At 45.7% G+C, this 17082-nt stretch overlaps 1 protein-coding gene across 2 annotated transcripts in view; it reads right to left on the bottom strand.

Annotated features, from left to right (window-relative positions):
* Positions 1 to 17082, bottom strand: part of POU2F3 (POU class 2 homeobox 3) — a 73705-nt gene that overhangs the window by 15447 nt on the left and 41176 nt on the right. For both annotated transcript variants that reach the window (XM_037505452.2, XM_037505453.2), the window contains exons 4-5: positions 3652 to 3756; positions 2093 to 2195 (exon numbers count right to left, since the gene is read on the bottom strand). In XM_037505452.2, coding sequence (XP_037361349.1) covers positions 2093 to 2195; positions 3652 to 3756 — 208 coding nt within the window. The remainder of the gene's footprint in view (positions 1 to 2092; positions 2196 to 3651; positions 3757 to 17082) is intronic.

The following is a 17082-nucleotide window of genomic DNA, read 5'->3' as shown; positions in this document are numbered from 1 at the left end:
CCCTGCTACCTAATCAGGTCCCTCAACCCATCTTGAGCCCAAGAGAGCCCCAGGGGCACTGCCAGGCATTGCCACACATAGGCGGAGGCGAATCAGACACAGGGATAAACATGTAAACAGCAGTCCCCAAACCAGTCCTTCTGCTTGCCTGCCTGTCTGGTGCACAGGCTGAGGAGGGTCAAGGCCATCTACTTGGGGAGCTCATTACCCGGACTGAAGAAACCCAAGAAGGAAGGAGGTGCAGGGGGTGATTACTAGGAATTCAAGCTGGAGTGGAGGATTTCCGTTTTGTCCATAGAGGCAGCTGGGTGGTTACCTAGGCCTCACCAAAGCTGCAAGCACGTCGGACCAAGCGGATGAGGCCGCCCAGCTCCAAAGGGCAGTGGGCCACATGCCAGAGGCTCTTGGAAGAATCAGGACAATTTACACTTGGGAGAAAGAGCTGACAGGAGAGAGGGGCAGAGGTCTAGCTTCTGGAAGCTCTGTCTGGAGGTATGGACTACCCCTGCTGGTCACACTGTCCAAGCACCTCTTTCTCCTTCCCTTTCCAGGGAAGTTGTTCATGAGAGGCTCTGCCTGGTTGGTGGTCACGACAGTGGCCCCTTCAAGGATGGGCTACAGTCAGGAACTCTCAGTCAGTATAGAAAGGGGGCCGTTAAACTGCCAAAGCAGACAATAGGAGGGTTGTCCCAATTACAGCACAAAGCAGAACCTTGGGGTCTCTGCTGTCTCCAAGCTGTTTTGATGCTAACCTTCATGCCCCTCAATCTGAAAAAGTCAAGGCTCAATTTTTCCTTATTAAATAGACAAGGGAGAGGCAGCTTGTACAAAGCTCGTACAAAGAACCCCAGACTGGGAGTCTGGAGGCCTGAATAATAATAATAACCTAGCATTATTGCATCTCAAAGTATACAAAGCCTTTTCACATGCATTACCTCAAGTAACTCTCCATGACCTTGTGAGGTAGGATTTTGCTCTTATTCCTCTTTTATTGAAGAGGAAACGCAAGCTCAGAGGAGTTAGGTAAGTTTCCCAAGGACCCATAGCTAGGAAGTGATTTCTTTTCCCTAACCAATGAATTTTCTCAGATTCTCATTTTTTCACCCTCTGCATCGTATGCGGAATCATTGGTTATAGCCCTGGGCCATTTTTCACATCACTCTTCAGTCTTCCAAAAAGAAACTAAATTTTAACTGTTATCTTCCCTTTCCTGTTCTAGGAGTATGATGTGAGTATGGTATACATTATTTAGCTAAAATAAATACTAAAAGTTCAGGTATGTTCTCATTCATCATCACAGTGTTCAGAGATGCCTTGGAAATTAAAGATAGGAACAAGTGCTAAAGGCAGAAGTCAGAGTTACATTTTATTTGGATTCTGGATTTCCAGAGCTCCCATTTGGAATCCATACAACAGAGGGGACTTAAACTTCCCTCACATTTGGTCCCACTTGGTGGAGATAAGGGACAGAGGGCCCACAGTGAGTAGGCCAAGAGCATGGATTTTAGGTACACTATTCTGGAACTTTCTACTGGGTCACCAGAGATACAATATGACTACCTGCCACATGTGGTTACTTTTAAAAATGTCAGAAAAATCACTCAGCAGAGCTCCTGGCACATCATGCTCAAGAGGTTTCTTGTTATGAATATTCTAATCTGTTTGCTCTTGGCCCCGTAGTTCTCTGGTAATAACTTTCCTGCCAAAGAAAACCTGAAAACCTTCTCTTCTGCCTGTGGGTGGCACTGCCACTCTACCCAAATAAAATCTCAGTCAAGCTTCCGGGAGGTAAAAGTGTGAAATCTGTGTCTGAGAGATTTCCAAGGAATTGGGACTTGTCTGGACAGTGTGTCCCAAGGAGCTCCTCCCTCTTTGCCCCTCCCAGCCCCCCCCAAACTCCCCCCCACCTGGCACCTTCAGTCTCTCCTTTCCATGAAATGGAGGAAGCAGGGAGGGGAAGCAGAGAAGGAGACAGCCTGGAGGGGCAATTCTAGGGTCCTTTCCACACCCTATACTTGGGCTCCCTCGGCCAGCAAGTAGCCATGGCAGCATTTTCCTGGGCCCTTCTATGTAGAAAACCCCTGGTTCTTACCTTGCTGCCCAGGTTGGGTCTGAGATAGTAGGAACTGGGAGACAGACTGTAGGTGGCCAGGAACCAACACAAGCTGCTGGAGTGGATGAAGAGAAGTCATGTCCTGTGCACGGAAGACACAGATAATTTACATACGGGGGGTGTGGTTCCATCTGCCTGCTGCCCCTCTATTCCATGGATCTGAGAGTTTGCAGGGAGTGATCTTGCCACATGCCTGTGTATCTCCTGGTGCTTGGCGTACAGTTGTTGCACCATTGGTGCAGGTGGTGTTATGTCTCCTGCATTCAGCTAAGTTTGACACCTATTGTTACTTAAATCATGCCTTGTTGTTTCATTTTTGTGTGTGTCAATCCCATCTCCCAACTATATATGCCCTGAGGACACAGACTAGGAATAACCCATGTCTTAGGGGCTTACCCTAGAAATGACATGCTATGCCAAGTGTCCTTATTTTTATTTTTTAAAAAGATTTATTTATAAGAACTGGGGTACATGTTAGGGGCACGAGAGGGTGAGAGAATTCACCAGAGGGAGCGGGGAGCAGAACAGGCAGATGGACCGAAGATATTGCTGAGGGGAGCAGTGGGCGAGGCAGGAAAGATCTGCCACGCCGTGTGGGAATCTCCCTGGCTGGCCGGGAATCGAACCAGCGCTGCAGAGGCTGTGGACAGCTTCACAGCGCAGTGCTCAACCCACTGCACCACCGGGGAGGCCCACCAAGTGTCCTTTTAAAAAAAAATTTCATGCCACTTCACTATGCTTAAAGCCATGTCTTGGCCACTTCCTGGACATGAACCTTTCCTCGAGGACAAGAACATTTCCTCCTTAATAAAACCTATTTGATTAAACAGAAAACCTGTTTCCCCAAGGCTCCTCCCACCAGCTCAGGAAATGGGAATGCCAAGTCAATACTTAGGGGATCTGGGAGTCCTGTGCACCCCCTCAGGACTGCTTACATCTGTGCATGGAGGAAAGTCATAAACTCTTGCTGAATGCACAAGTAAAGGTATGGAGGCACATTCTAGTCTTAAATATTTCTGGAAAAGGGGTAGCTACTCCTTCCCTAGGTGACTCACACCAAAGGAAGGCTTCAGGCATGCTCTTCCTTCTCAGACATTTGCTAAGCTTCAGGAGGCCTCCTTCTTCCTCCCCATGCAGCACTCCCTTGTAGTTTGATTTGGACATAAAACCCTGGGGGAGGAGTGAGCCCACTGGTGACAGAAAGGTCCTTGAACTAGAGCGGTAGCTGTCATCACAGAGCTCCCCTGAATGCGGGGGTAGGGGACACCAGTCCCACAGCTGATAGTTCCATCATTTTGCAAGATTGGCTCCTTCTTCTCCCAGACAAGTGGAGGCCTTGTTTTCACATAACCTGTCAGGTTTCCCTTTAAGAGGAATCCCACCCCAACCCAGGCCTCTGAGTCTCCTTCTCCCATTCCCTGCAGGGGCTTCTTTGGACCAATCTGGGTTCACTGAGTGCCCAGGCTAAATGGCCAGCATGTTGCCGAAGGTTGTCTTACACTCACTGGCCCACCGGGAATAGCAGGGCCGGCATTTACCCCAGACATCTGGTTTCCGGACATCATGGAAGGCCCTTGGGTCAGGTGGCATGGCCGGTGGGGGAGGGTCTGCTGCAGTGAGTCGCTGAGGTCCTCAGTTTTAATCTGTAAGCAGAGGACGTCAGAGATGTCAGTTCCAGGTCTCCCCAGACCAGGCCAAGATCAAGGCAGGAGGTAGGGGACACGACGGGACAGAAATGAGCTAGCTCAGTGCCATCTGGGAGGCAGCTGGATTTTCCTACCATGTGTGTCCAGCAGGTAAGGGACAGTACGAGTGGCATCGTGAGTACCAACCTGCAAAGTGGGGAATCCACTTGGACAGGCCCTCCTGCCGGACCATGCCCGCACATATTGCAATTTTCTCATTCTCATTGAAATGAGAAACAATAGGGATATAGTAGAGATTTAAAAGTGGTTAACTCTGAGATGATTTTTTGGGATTGGAAGTATCTTAAAATTTTTTTTATGAAATGGCGATCCTAAATCGTGCTTAACCCCTTCCCCCCAAACCCTCAGAGTAAAAATTTGGCTGCCTTAACAGTTCCCTCCAATATTCTGTTTTTTACTTTCAGGGTCCATGAAACCCCAGAGTCTAGGATTAACTCCCCCCACCCCATACTTGTTTTCCACACTTCTCCCCGCTGGGTGCTGAGCTGATCTGCAGCTGGCCCTCTTGGCCTGTGGGGCTTTGGTGACAGTCCTTGGCTGTCTCCCTGCAGGCTGGGGCACGTCTCCTCACACTCTGCTGCAGTTGCAGCTCGAGGGGCCTGTGGCGGTTTCCAAACTCCCTCCAGCCTCTGCCACCTTCAGTGACAGCACCAGCCACCCACTCATGGGTTTCCCAGGTGTCCAAGGGCAGGGCACCAGGGGCTGCTTTTGCCCACCCTCCCTCCAGCCCCCAAGCAACTACCTTCTCACAGTTTTTCAAGAGGTCTCAATTGGGGAGGGGAAAGCCAAGTGACTTTGAATTCACATAAAATGGCAAGGTGCCTAGGCTATAATACACCTTATAAAAAGACACTGGGGAAACCCTCTGGTGGAGACCTTGGCCATGAAGATCTTGGTTTCATACATTTTCTTCTTGGTCTATACAGGGAATGCCACTGACACCTTGGACTCTCTCCTGCCAGTATTTATGTAACTCAACTTGAAGGTTCAGATGAACAGCTACTCTTGTGCTTAATCCCTGTGGGAAAATAGTGCTTTAGGTCACTAAAGAGAGATTTCCCTTTGCTTAGAGAGTTAGGACCGTCCTACCGAGCAACATTAGAGACTGAGGAGGAAGCTAATGTCCTAACCATGGTGACTCTCGCAGAGAGTGGGAATCCAGTGTGTGTTAATTGAATAAGAGACATAAACAGATCTTATCTCTCCTAAGTCAATAGCGGCAAAGTGAGGACAGCATGGAGCAGGGAACCAGGACTCCTTTCTAGTCCTAACTGACTCACTCGCTATGCAACCGAGCAATCATTTCTGGTCTGGGGCACTCAGTGTCCCCAATCTGCTATATAATTCTACCTGATTTCTCTCCCTTACGATCGGAAAGTGGAATTATAAGTTCCGATTCTGTAGTGCAGTTGGCCGACTCCGGTGGGCCAGGCTGCCACAGTGTCCCACAGAAAGCGAATGAAACAGCACCGGAAGCCCCGGCTACACAGATAATGTAAGAGGATATTTCTTTCAGGGATGGTCTTTACAAATCATTCCTCCCTTCTCCTCTTGCCTAAGGAGACTGACTATTCAGGAGTGTTGGAAACAAAAAGGAGGAATGGAGAGAGATGGGAAGTAGCCCCATGGGGGCAGAGTTAGACTTTCTGAAAACTCTACAGGCATGGCCACTGGGAGTGGTCTCCAGGAAAGCCCCGATCCCTACCCCCACACTCCTTCAGCAATTCCCACCCACGCTTGGCATCTCCATCCAAGAAACTCTGGTGTCCTAGTTCTTCCCCCAGAAACTAGAGTTTTCACCTCCTAGATTCTAGAAAACATTTGTTCGCTGGTTTTATTTAAAAAGCTAGAAATAGATGATAACTTACTTATTTATTTAAAACTACCACCACCCACTTTAAGGTTTGCTCGGAGAGGAGATTTCACTTAAGCAAAGCCTTTGGGGCCAGCTTCCCCTGCCCACATCTCCCTTCTAGAGTCCCCCTCCTGGCTCCAGAGCATCCTTCATCCCAAAGGGGCAATAGGTGAGGCAGGATGGAGGAAGGGGGACAGAGAGAAGGTGGAAAATTGGAGCTGAAACCAGGCTGGTGGAACCACCGCAGGCAGCTTGGCCTGGCTCCAGCTCGGAGGCAAGTGGCAGGGTTCCTTTATAGACTCATTATGCTCAGTGGGGAGATAAGAAGGTGCAGCTATGACAGAGCTTGAAAACATGTGCTTTGCCTCCAACCCGGGCGCTATCTGTTAGAATCAATGCCAGGTCTTCCTGCAACACTTAATTTCAGAAACCAGCGCCATCATGAAAGAAAACTCACCCTTTCATCTACTTCCTGGATCAATTGCCCTCCAAATGCTTTTAGGGGCATGGTCGACCTCCTAGTCTGAAAATGAAGTGCCCCATAGCTGAAAATTCCATTGGGGTTAATCTGGGGATTTCTCCAAACGTTTTATTCCCATACTTCATCACCCCCTGGGTGGGAGGTGTTAACAATACCCGCCCCCCGAGTCCCCAAAACAATTCCAAACAAACCAGACTAAAATATCCTAAAGGAGACTTTGTTTTCTATGGCAAGTTCTAAAATCTCCGGTGTGGCCAGAGAGTCTCAGAAAAGAACAGAGACGAACTAGGAAGAAAAGAAGATACAGCAATACTTCCTGCCTCCAGCACACTTCTTCCACCAGTTCTCTGAGAGTCTGGGGGTGTAAGAAACTAAGAAATTAAGAAATGAAGTCTTTCCCAAATCAAAAAAATCCCTTTCACAGCTGTTGAAGGGAAACGTTTGGAACATGTCCAGGCAACTGGGTGTTGGCTGTGGATCTGGAAGATGAGATAGAGAGACTTCTGTTGGACCCCTTGGACTTGTAGTGTGAGAACCGCAGGCAAATTGGACGAAAACCCAATTTCCCCCATACTTGTGAAAACCCAACCAAACCCACAGCCTGCCTGGAAGACTGTCTCTAGGAACCCTTTGGCGGATCTTCTCACGCAAGTGGAATATTTCTCCAGGCTCTGCTTGGGATGAACTAATCTCTGGAGACATGGTCACCCCAGAGGGCTCTGCCCTGTCAGAGACATTGATCATCCCATGCATCTATCAGACAAGGTTATTAGTTTAGGATCTTCTCCGCCCACTGAGCTGTGCAAAGGTATTACATGGAGTCTTGGGCAGTGACCAGAGAGGTAAAGAGCTATCGCGGGTGATTATCTTTTCTAATCCCAGTGAACTCCCTGACATCACCTATTTTAGAAAGCAGTAGCCTCATTCTGGGAAGAGAGGGCCCCTTCTGAAGAGCTGGGAGCATTTCAGACATTCCTCACTTGGCTTGGCCTCCCAGTCAGGGGGTGTGGGGACAAGTGTTTACTTTCCCACCTCACAGAGGCCCTCAGAGCTTCAGAGGTGGGTTAAAGGCACATAAAAAGGTATTGCAACCCCTCTTGACCACCAACCCCATGCTCTGTCTACAAAATATTACACTACTACAAACTTCCTATCCCAGAGATAGGAGACAGAATAGACCGTAGGTGCTGGAAAAGGCGGAGTTCCGGCCCAGACATAAACTTGGGTCCTATAAATGAACCAACTCTTTGGGGATCATGGGATAGGCTTGGTGGGGAGAGGGTGCTCACCTTAGCCCCCTCCCCGTGGCTTGTTCACATGGCGCTCTTGGGGGGCAAACAACCCAGCACTAATGAATATATCACTGACGATGAAAACGATCAAAGCTGTGTCCCAGTTGCATAACTCGTTTGTGGAAAGTGTTTCATAAACATTTCACAAGAAGGAGAATTTCAAAGCATGAACATCTCCCAACCTGCCTTCAATTACAGGCAAGATTTTTTTTTTCCTTTCTCCCCCCTGCTTTTCCCTAGCAGTGAGGAAGTTTCTGTTTTGTAACTGATCTCTGAAGGGCTGGCAAACGTGTTGCTCATGAAAATATCCTAAAAATATATTCTATGCGGTAGGATGGGGCAGGCAGGTAGTTCACCTCAGGTGAACAGGGCTGAAGGGTCCCTCAAGAGATGTTGGCTGTATTTCCTCTTCTTTTTCCACGGTTCTTGGCTTCTTCCCATGAGTCCAAGACTCCTGCCTCTTTGGATGCCTTGAGGAAGTGCCTGGAGACATGGCCTCATCCAGCTCTGGTCTCTAGTCAGCCCTACAACAGGCCAGCCCAGATGCGCCTTTGCCAGGCACAATGCCATCTTCTCCCTGACTGCAAGCAACTTCTAGGCAAGAGAGGGGTGGAAGTGAGGAGATCCGGGGCCCTCTAATAAACATATAGCTTCTTTGGAGGCTTGGGGTCACTTGGAGTGGCTTCCTCCGAAAAAGAAGCTCTCTGAAGAGGCATTTCATTTCCCCTGCTTGCACCTACTCTGGAAACACAACAAGCTTATCAGTCATGTTATTTAACGCCTTGGCTTTAGTTCTTAGGACACAGCATTGCTAGTGCTGACATACGCATGAAAAACCCCATCATTTGAAGCCCATAAAAGTTTTCTTCTCCCTCTGGCACATAGGTCTCTGAATTCAGGTTTACAGAGTCTGGGAAGGTGCTGCAGCCTCACTGAAGACATATCATCACAAATGTTTCATGGAAGCAGGACTGGAACAGCTTAACCTCTGCACTATTCTCCAGCCCCTCCCAAGACACCATCAGCTTCTGGACGGGAGGCTGATCCTGTTAGAGTAAGAGTCCCATGGTTCCTTTTCTCCTGGTATCTACCTGGATGACAAGATCACAGAGCTACCTGCTCTGGCTATTTGGCTAGGGATTTGTTGCCCATAGAACTGCTGAATTGTCCATTCTGACCCCAAAGAAGTGAAATAGCAGGGGGAAGGGGTGGTGGCAGTGGGGGGAAGAAATGTTGAGCATGACCTTTGAATTAAAGTCTGAAAACTATCTCAGAGCCCACTGTTCAGGGAAACTGGTGTGAGAATGCGGTTGATCATCACACCGAATCTTTTGACCTACACCTGGTTTGCCTATCACTGAAGGATGCTGCTAATTCTTTCAAGGCAGGGGATGATAAAAGACATACAGGAAACAAGCATGAGGCTCCGAATCAACCAGGAGACTTGACCTCAGAATTCATCCCTGCCTCTATTTGAAAGATCTCATATTAAGTTAGTGCATTCATCTCTAGAGGCTTCGATGCTTGCTCCACAGCAGAGGGAAAGGGACGAAATGGGACCTACACAAGAAGTTTATAATGTATAGGAGAGTGGTAGCAGACCAGTAGATATGCTTATGGTGTTGTTAGACCCATTTTATAAATGAAAAGACTGAGGTTCTGGATGTTAAGAAATGTATTTAAGTGTAGGATAGAGCTGAGATTTCAAACCAAGTCGCTGACTCATCTGATCCATAGTTCGACATAATCCTGACTCTCACCGACTGTGTGTGATAGAATCCTAGAATCATAGACTCTTCAAAGAAGCGTGGTGCAGATAGTGCCAGATCTTGGCAGACACATAGCTAGTGTTCATTCCCTCCCTTCCCCATTAGAACAAGAAGGCAATGTGACCATCACCTGGCCCAAACAGTTCATTTTACAGCTATGATTCCTGAAAACCCAGAGTGGAGAAATAGCCTGCTCAGAGCAACACAGCTAGAGTTGCAGCCAAGTTGAGGTCAATCAGGATGGGTCTACTCACTGCCCATCCAGATGTGAACCTTACCTTTGCACGTGACATGACTCTATCTTTTGTTTCTCTCTGCTGTTGTTGCCTACTCCAGCTCCTGTAATAACTCAGTAGTAACCCTAATCCCATTGCTCTAATGAGATTTAATCTCAGCCTAAAGAAAAGTCTCCACTCAGAGTTTTCAATTACCACAGAGGGTAAGGTAAATTTATACAGATAAACCACACACCTGATTCATAACATAATGCACTTGGCTTGGGAACCAGTATTCTGTATTTCCTTGACTTTCTCATGTAGGAATTAACTTCAGGGAGGTGTTTGCTCTTTCTCTCCCTCATTATAGTCAAAAGAATAGATACGGGAAAGAGAAGATGCAGCCATGCCATGAAATCCCCATTCTATTGTACATCTTCCCATGGGGTTCCGGGGGAAATGAATAAAATAAAGGCAGACACTTTGCTTTTCCTGGACAAATAGATACACACACACACACTCATTCACTCTGCATCAGCTTGTGGTTATGAAGTACTAGATAGGTTTGTTCTAAGCGCACAAGCTCAAGAGAGACTAAGATTTTGGGGGGTGTGTTTTAAAGATAAAAAGCAGTTTCAAATGTATTGTCATTTATTCTTCGTGATAAGTCAATGAGGGAAATGATAGCATTGCAATGGCTTTACAGCTATAGGAGTGCTAGGAAGACACAAGCAGCCTGACACCATCACACAGCTAGGAAGGGCAGAGCCCGATGTTCTTTGTGTCTTTGGCCTCCACACCCTCCCCCTCGTCTGTCAACCGACATTAATATGTACCTACTGTATCCCAAGAGGAACCATGTCACAAAGAAGAATAGGGACCTCCGACAAGTAAAGATGAAATCACCCATGGGCAATGTGCACCCTATCAGAACTATGCACAGCAAGTCCTCACCTAGACTTCTTGGAAACTAACTTTCAGCAAAAGGATTAACAATGGAAGTCCCCTGATGGTGCCCTTTTGTCCAGCATCACCCCGGACTGTTTTTTTCTCATCAACATTATGACATGATGTACTGTGGTGGCAGGAAGGTGTGATCAGCATTGTCAGGAAGGAGGAAGCTAGAGCAAGGGGGCCAGGTAAGGGAGGCTCCAAGGAAGAAAACTGGTGAGCCTCCCTGAAGGGTGAAGAGGGGCTGACCTGGGGAGGCAAAGAAGGGCTTGTTCAGAGTCACTAAGGACGACAAGAAATTCAGTGCTGTGGCCCTGTGGGGTGGGAGAGGTCTCATTAGGCAGCCAGAGCCCTGAGGCCAGGAAGAAGCCTGTGGGATGTACAAAGGAATCAAGACTGAACTCTGGGGGCGAAGCGCAACTAGAATAAGAGGGGGAATGGGAACATGGCGAGATTTTTCGCTTAATTCAGTTATGCTAACAGCTATGTGGAATATGGATTTAAAGAGAGAGTACAGCTATACACCGGGTGACTAGTTAAAAAGCTGTTTATTGCAATAGTCCCGGTAAGAATCGATGAGGATGCCCCTCAGGCCATGACAATAAGAACAGAGAGGAGGGAGGAGACAGAATTGAGAGCCTCCAGGATGGGAAACGTATTTCCACACCGAAACGTGTATCTACCATAGAAAAGGACTGTTTATTTCAGGGATTTTCTGTTGACTACCTGCAGAACTAACATAGAAAAAAATTCGGAAATTTTTAAAGCCATATTGCCAAAAAAATAGATGGAATAGAGGACATTTGGGGTTCTGGGAGGTGTTCTTCACTTCCTAAATCATATATTTCTGCCATATTTGGCTTTAAAAAGCTTATTGTTAGTTTTAAATTAGAAAAAAAGTAAGATTGAAAACATCGCTCAGTATTTCATTTATCTGTAGAGAACCCTGTAATTTATAAGGTGTTCAACTTAGTTGTAGAGTTTCCTCTTTTGCCTGGTGAAAGTAAAGTCTTAAGAAGTTTAGGGACACCTAATTTAAACAAACAAACACACAGATATGCAGGTGTGTGTATTAAGCAATACTTAGGAATCTATCTCTTCTCCCCCCACATCTTAAATCACTATCTTCCAGCCCACAACCTCGGATGTGGCCTGCATTACACATTTCCATGATGTTCTACAGTTAACAAAGCACCTTTTTTTGGGGGGGGGGTAATGCTTGTTTAATTAAAATAACAATGCATTATTATATTATATTAGTATTTGGTGTTTCGAGTTAAGAATCAACATGTGGGGCCTCCCTGGTGGCTCAGGTGGTTGAGCACCACACTGTGAAGCTGTCCGCAGCCTCGCAGCCTCTACAGCGCAGGTTCTATTCCCGGCCGGCCAGCAAGGGTACCACATGGTGCGGCAGACCTCTACTATCTCACCTGCTGCTCCCCTCAGCAGTGTATTTCGTCAGTCTGCCTGTTCTGTTCCCCGATCTGTCTCTGGGGAATCCGCTCACCCTCCTGTGCATCTGGCCTGTACCTCGGTTCTTGTATAAATAAATAAATCTTTAAAAAAAAAAATCAGCATGTGTATATATTACATTAAATTCACTGCTAAAAGCCCAAATCTACCCTTCACCACCCCAATGTCCCCTTTTTGCTGTTTTTTTCACCCTTTCCTTTCTTTCTGGTAACCCCAATTGGTCTTATAGTCTAAAAGCTTGTTTTTACTTTACTTAGTTTATCTCTTTGTATTACAATGTGTTTTCAAGTATACCATTCTGGTTGATTTTCAAAAATTGGTTCATTTTTAGAGTTTTCAAATTCCCATTAAATCAAAAAGGCAGATTATGCTATTCCCATTTCACAGTTGAGGAAAACAAGGTTCGTGAAAAGTAGAAGATTTATCCAAGGCACATGCCTGGCTGGCAGGAGAGCTGTGATTTGAACTGAAGTCATGTTTTAAAATCAACATATCTTTCAAATTCCCAGGATGTTTCCAGGGAAGTCTTCCCCCATGAGTGCATTTTCAATGCCACTGCAATCTGTCCCTTGCCACCTCAAAGCCTTTAATTTCAGTTTTGGATAGATTGCTATTGGTTTTATTTTGAACAGAGATATAGCTAAAAGGTATTATACACATCTCTACTTTCCCTTAAAGAGCACCTGAAAGATAATTTAGCCAATGACTCAAGTGCTCAAGTCATAATTTTGAGCTCCTTTAAAAAGCAATCATGCCCTCGGGGATACTGAAGTGTTTGGCCTCTGTTGGTCCATGCTCTAATGGCCCCAGATTGCTTTTTTCCAGCTCTGCTTTTACCAGGTTTTTTTTTTTTTTTTTTTTTGCCTCCTTTCTCACAACCAGGTTTTTATCTGCTACTGATGGTATGCTCGCTTCCAGTAGTCCTCTATTCTAGCTCAAATTTGCATCTTTTATTAGCTAAGGGCTTGAAAAAAACAGATAATTAAGCTTCTTACAACTCTTTCTAAAATAAAAGCTTCAGCTGAGAAGTGGCCCATTTGAGGTCTTATTTTTGCTTCCTTTTTGTGCTCAATGGAGTTCTAAAGAGAACAGGGTGCTGGCTCTCCGGATAAGTGAGTTACTGCAGTAGCTTTATATAGTTTAATATTGGGCTTGCTCTTTCATTTAGGTTTTATTGAGCACATAGCTATTCTTTTACCCTTATTAGCCTGGGACAGGGCTCCAGGTGTAATGGTTGTTTCAACCCACACAATGGACAGTAGGAGCTAAGTTCTCCAAGGTAGTTACCAAATTTGTTATCAAAAGGCTGAGTGAACTTGTATTAAGGGACTCTAATTGTATCTGTTTCCCTACTTATAAAAGGGAAACAATCTCTAATTTTTATCCAGGTCTCAAGGTTTAGGACTAAATGTCTATAAAACCTACTTCAGGGAGGGTTTTCCTTATGTTTGTCACCAAAACAATGTGAAGATAAGGATTTTGCATAATTATTACTTGAGAGGCCTCTCTTGCCAACTATAGCCTACTCAGCATGAGCATAATGCCTGTCACCTCATAAGTGCTTTTGAAATATATGAGGAGTTAATGCAGAAATACTTTCAACAAACTTAGAATACAAGCAACTGGATGTCAGAGAAGTCAAATGATTTCCCAGAGGCTGTACAGCTAGCAAGGGACTGAGCTGGAATTTCAATCTAGGTCTGACTGGATTCAGAATCAATCCTCTTTTCACCACATCGCACTAACTTAAAGAGTTATGCCAAGGGCTTCTGTGGCGGTGCAGGGGTTAAAGACAGTGCTATCAAGCGCTGCCACTGCAGCATGAGTTCAATCCCCAGCCGGCCAGGGCGCAACTCACATGGCGCAGCAGACTTCTCCTGTCTCACCTGCTGCTCCCCTCAGCACTATGTTTAAGTAGATCCGCCTGTTCTGTTCCCCACTCTGTCGCTGGTGAATCCTCTCACCCCCACACCTCTGGCCTGTACCCCAGTTCTTGTATGGATAAATAAATAAATTTAAAAAAAAGTAATGCCAAATTAGGCTCATTTCCTCTTACATTGGGTTCCTAAGATCAGGTGAATGTTGTTACTTTTCACTGTAGTCATGCATGCATGTATGTGTATATTGTCTCTGGAGGTGAAGATGGGACATATGGGTTGAGGGTTAATTAACGATGGGTCACTGTCATCCAAGACAGTCATCTCCAGAGGCATGCTGTAGCACTGCCTGTGGCCCAGCCTTGCTAAGAATATTACCACTAAATTAGATAAGGTTGTGGGACACATATTTAATAAATCTCTGTATGAGAAACAGGAATAGCTAGTGCCTTGAATAATGACATCAAGATTTTTTAAAAAGCTTGAAAATATGGAAGGGAGGAAAGTAACATGATAGAAACTAAGAAGTAACTCAAAGCATATACTTTACTTAAGAATATGAAAATTGGGGCCTCCCTGTTGACCTAGGGGTTAAGTCTCAGTGCTAACACCACTGCAGTATGAGTTCAATCCCCGGCCAGGGAGATAACCCACAATTGGAGCAGCAGACTTCTCCTGTCTCACCCGCGTATTAGCAGTGTATTCAGTAAATCTGCCTGTTCTGCTCTCCACTCTGTCTCTGGTGAATCTTCTCACCCCCTGCACCTCTGGCCTACACCCCAGTTCTTCTATGCAAATATAAATAAAAATTTTGAAAAATATATGAAAATTAACTGTATAAGCTGAAGCAACAGTTTATATTTTAAAATGCCTGACAGGTATTAGCTGACTCTAGGAGCATGAAGCTGACAGTGTGATATAATTATCTCTAAGGGAATCTGTAGGATAGGGTGTAGTGATGGAGTACAGTATCGAGGGAGGTTCCCCTACTTGACAGTCTAAGTTCCATAAGGACAGGCCCAATGATATCTTATCTGGGTCTGACATGACCAGAATGAGGGCACAATATAGTCTCTGCTCAGTAAAAGTGTGTTGAATGAGTAAAAGGATGAACAAAAGAACAAACGGTCCCACTGAGCTGGCTTCTAGCCAGATGTCATCTGAATATCCAATGTCCACACTGCAGATACTAATGAGGGGGACTGGCAGACGCAAACAGGCCCATAAAGGCGTCAAGGCACAAACAAGTTCAAGGAATTCGAAGTATTATTGCAAAAAATGAACATCTAAAGCAACCCAGTGTCCATCAATAAAGCAATGACAAGTTAAATTCCATTAAAACAGTGGAACATTATGAGGTCATTAGCAAAAATCATATACCTCTAATAGGTACTGCCACAAAAATCATAAATCTTATTTTTAAAATCAAAAAGAAAGTTACAGATTACACCCAGTATTATTTATCCATTTTTCCATGTATCCATATTTACATATGTTCATATATGTACATTTTAAAAACTCCACAAGCATTTAAATATTTTCATTTGTACCCATATCCATGTAGTGCAGAGAGCAGTGTTCTAGATGTGGCCACACCACACGGGTAGCAGCAGTTACTTCTGGGAAGAGGGCTGAGATTCAACAGGGATCAAAAGTCTTCTTTTTTATCTCTAATATAAATTTTTTTACAACAAGGAAGTATTCCTGTATTGTGTGTATAATTGCTTTAAGTAAGGCAATCAGAGCCTGAAACGTGAAGTCATTTAGATATCTTTCTGTAGATATTTCTGTGGAGAGGAGGCAGGCTGGGGTGCTAGCTGTCCTCACACATGGAAGGTCTAAGATAGGAGCTGAAGCCGGAGAGTGACGGCCACATGAGGTGGACCAGAATCTCACAGCAGCAAAATGACCTAATACTTCAACCTACCCCCAACCTGGAGTTGGCTGCATTCTAGGTAGGAAGTCCTAGAATTCTAGGTAGGGAAAGCTCTGGCAGAGAGCTGGGACCAGGGGGTCATCTGATAGTGGTAGGTGAGTCCTAGGGGATAGTTTTGGTGGGGGGACATACTGGCTCCTGGGCTTTTGCATTTGCTGCAAATGAACATTTCTTCCCCCCCACCCCAAGATTTATTTATTTATTTATTTATACATGCACTGGGTACAGTCAGAAGCGCAGGAGGGTGAGAGAATTCACCAGAGCCAGAGCGGGGAGCAGAGCAGGCAGAAGGACCGAAGTACACTGCTGAGGGGAGCAGCGGGCAGCAGGAGAGGTCTGCGCACCATGCAGGACCCTCCTCCAGTGGCCGGGGAGCAATCAGGGATCGAACCGGCACTGCAGAGGCTGCGGGCAGCTTCACAACCCAGCGCTCAACCGCTGCGCCACCAGGGAGGCCCAAAAATTTCTTTTTAAGAGTTTAGATAGGATTGCTTTATCTTGCCAAGAAAGATTAGTAAATCACCTAATATCATATACACAAACCATCCTTTTATTACATACAATTATTTTAATAGCAAAAAAAGGAAAATCTCAGATGGTGCAAAGTGAATATATTCAGTTTTATGAAAATCCTTTGTTGTCTTCTTTTAAAATGTGACTGCAGACAGTGAAGACTTCATTGTAGAACATTAGATTATGGGAAAATAATATTAGTGTGACAATAAGTGGATGGGAGGGAGTAAGAGCACTACCTTTGTGCCAGGCAGCAGAGATGAGTGGCCTCCTTCTGGGAGCAGGAGACCGAGGGCCTAAGGGACCCTTTTGCCCTAAGAATGCACATGTCTCTGACTCACTCTAGAGTTAGAGATTCAAGACATATGTGTCCCCAGTTTATGAAAAATAAAGTCACAGTGACGTCAGATGTCACTGTATACCCCAAACACACTAACTCTGTTATGACCATTGCCAAGGGGCAATTGTAAGGGGTGTCTTGTGGTTTGGGGTGTGCCGGTTGGTACTGAACTACCAGCATCAAAGAGTTTAGAATACAGGGACAGCCAGAGACTTCTAAGCAGACCTGGGTCCCTAGAGGGTAGACACTCAGAAAACAGTTGAGATGCCTCAGCAAATACCTCCTGGGTCCTGGCTAGTCCCTGTTGGAGACTGGATGCATCTCACTGGACACTCTATTTGTATAAACCCAGCAGATGCGCCTTCCTGGAGGTACGTTTTTTGTGGCTCACTGGTTGAAAGATGAAGAGCAGGAGATGGGTGCTCATGGACCCCAGAAGGGAAAGAGGGTGGGTAAGCAGATAGGTTCATCAATCTAGCTATTTAGGAAACACTTATTGAATGTCTACTCCAGGCCAGGACTACTGTGCTAAAATAAATAAAATACAGACCCTTTCTTCAA

The sequence above is a fragment of the Talpa occidentalis genome, unplaced genomic scaffold (assembly GCF_014898055.3).
Source record: "Talpa occidentalis isolate TD23 unplaced genomic scaffold, MPIMG_talOcc4v2.1 talOcc4.12, whole genome shotgun sequence".
NCBI classification, from domain to species: Eukaryota; Metazoa; Chordata; class Mammalia; order Eulipotyphla; family Talpidae; genus Talpa; species Talpa occidentalis.
The sequence above is the reverse complement of the archived record's forward strand: the minus strand, read 5'-3'. Positions and strand labels throughout refer to the sequence as shown.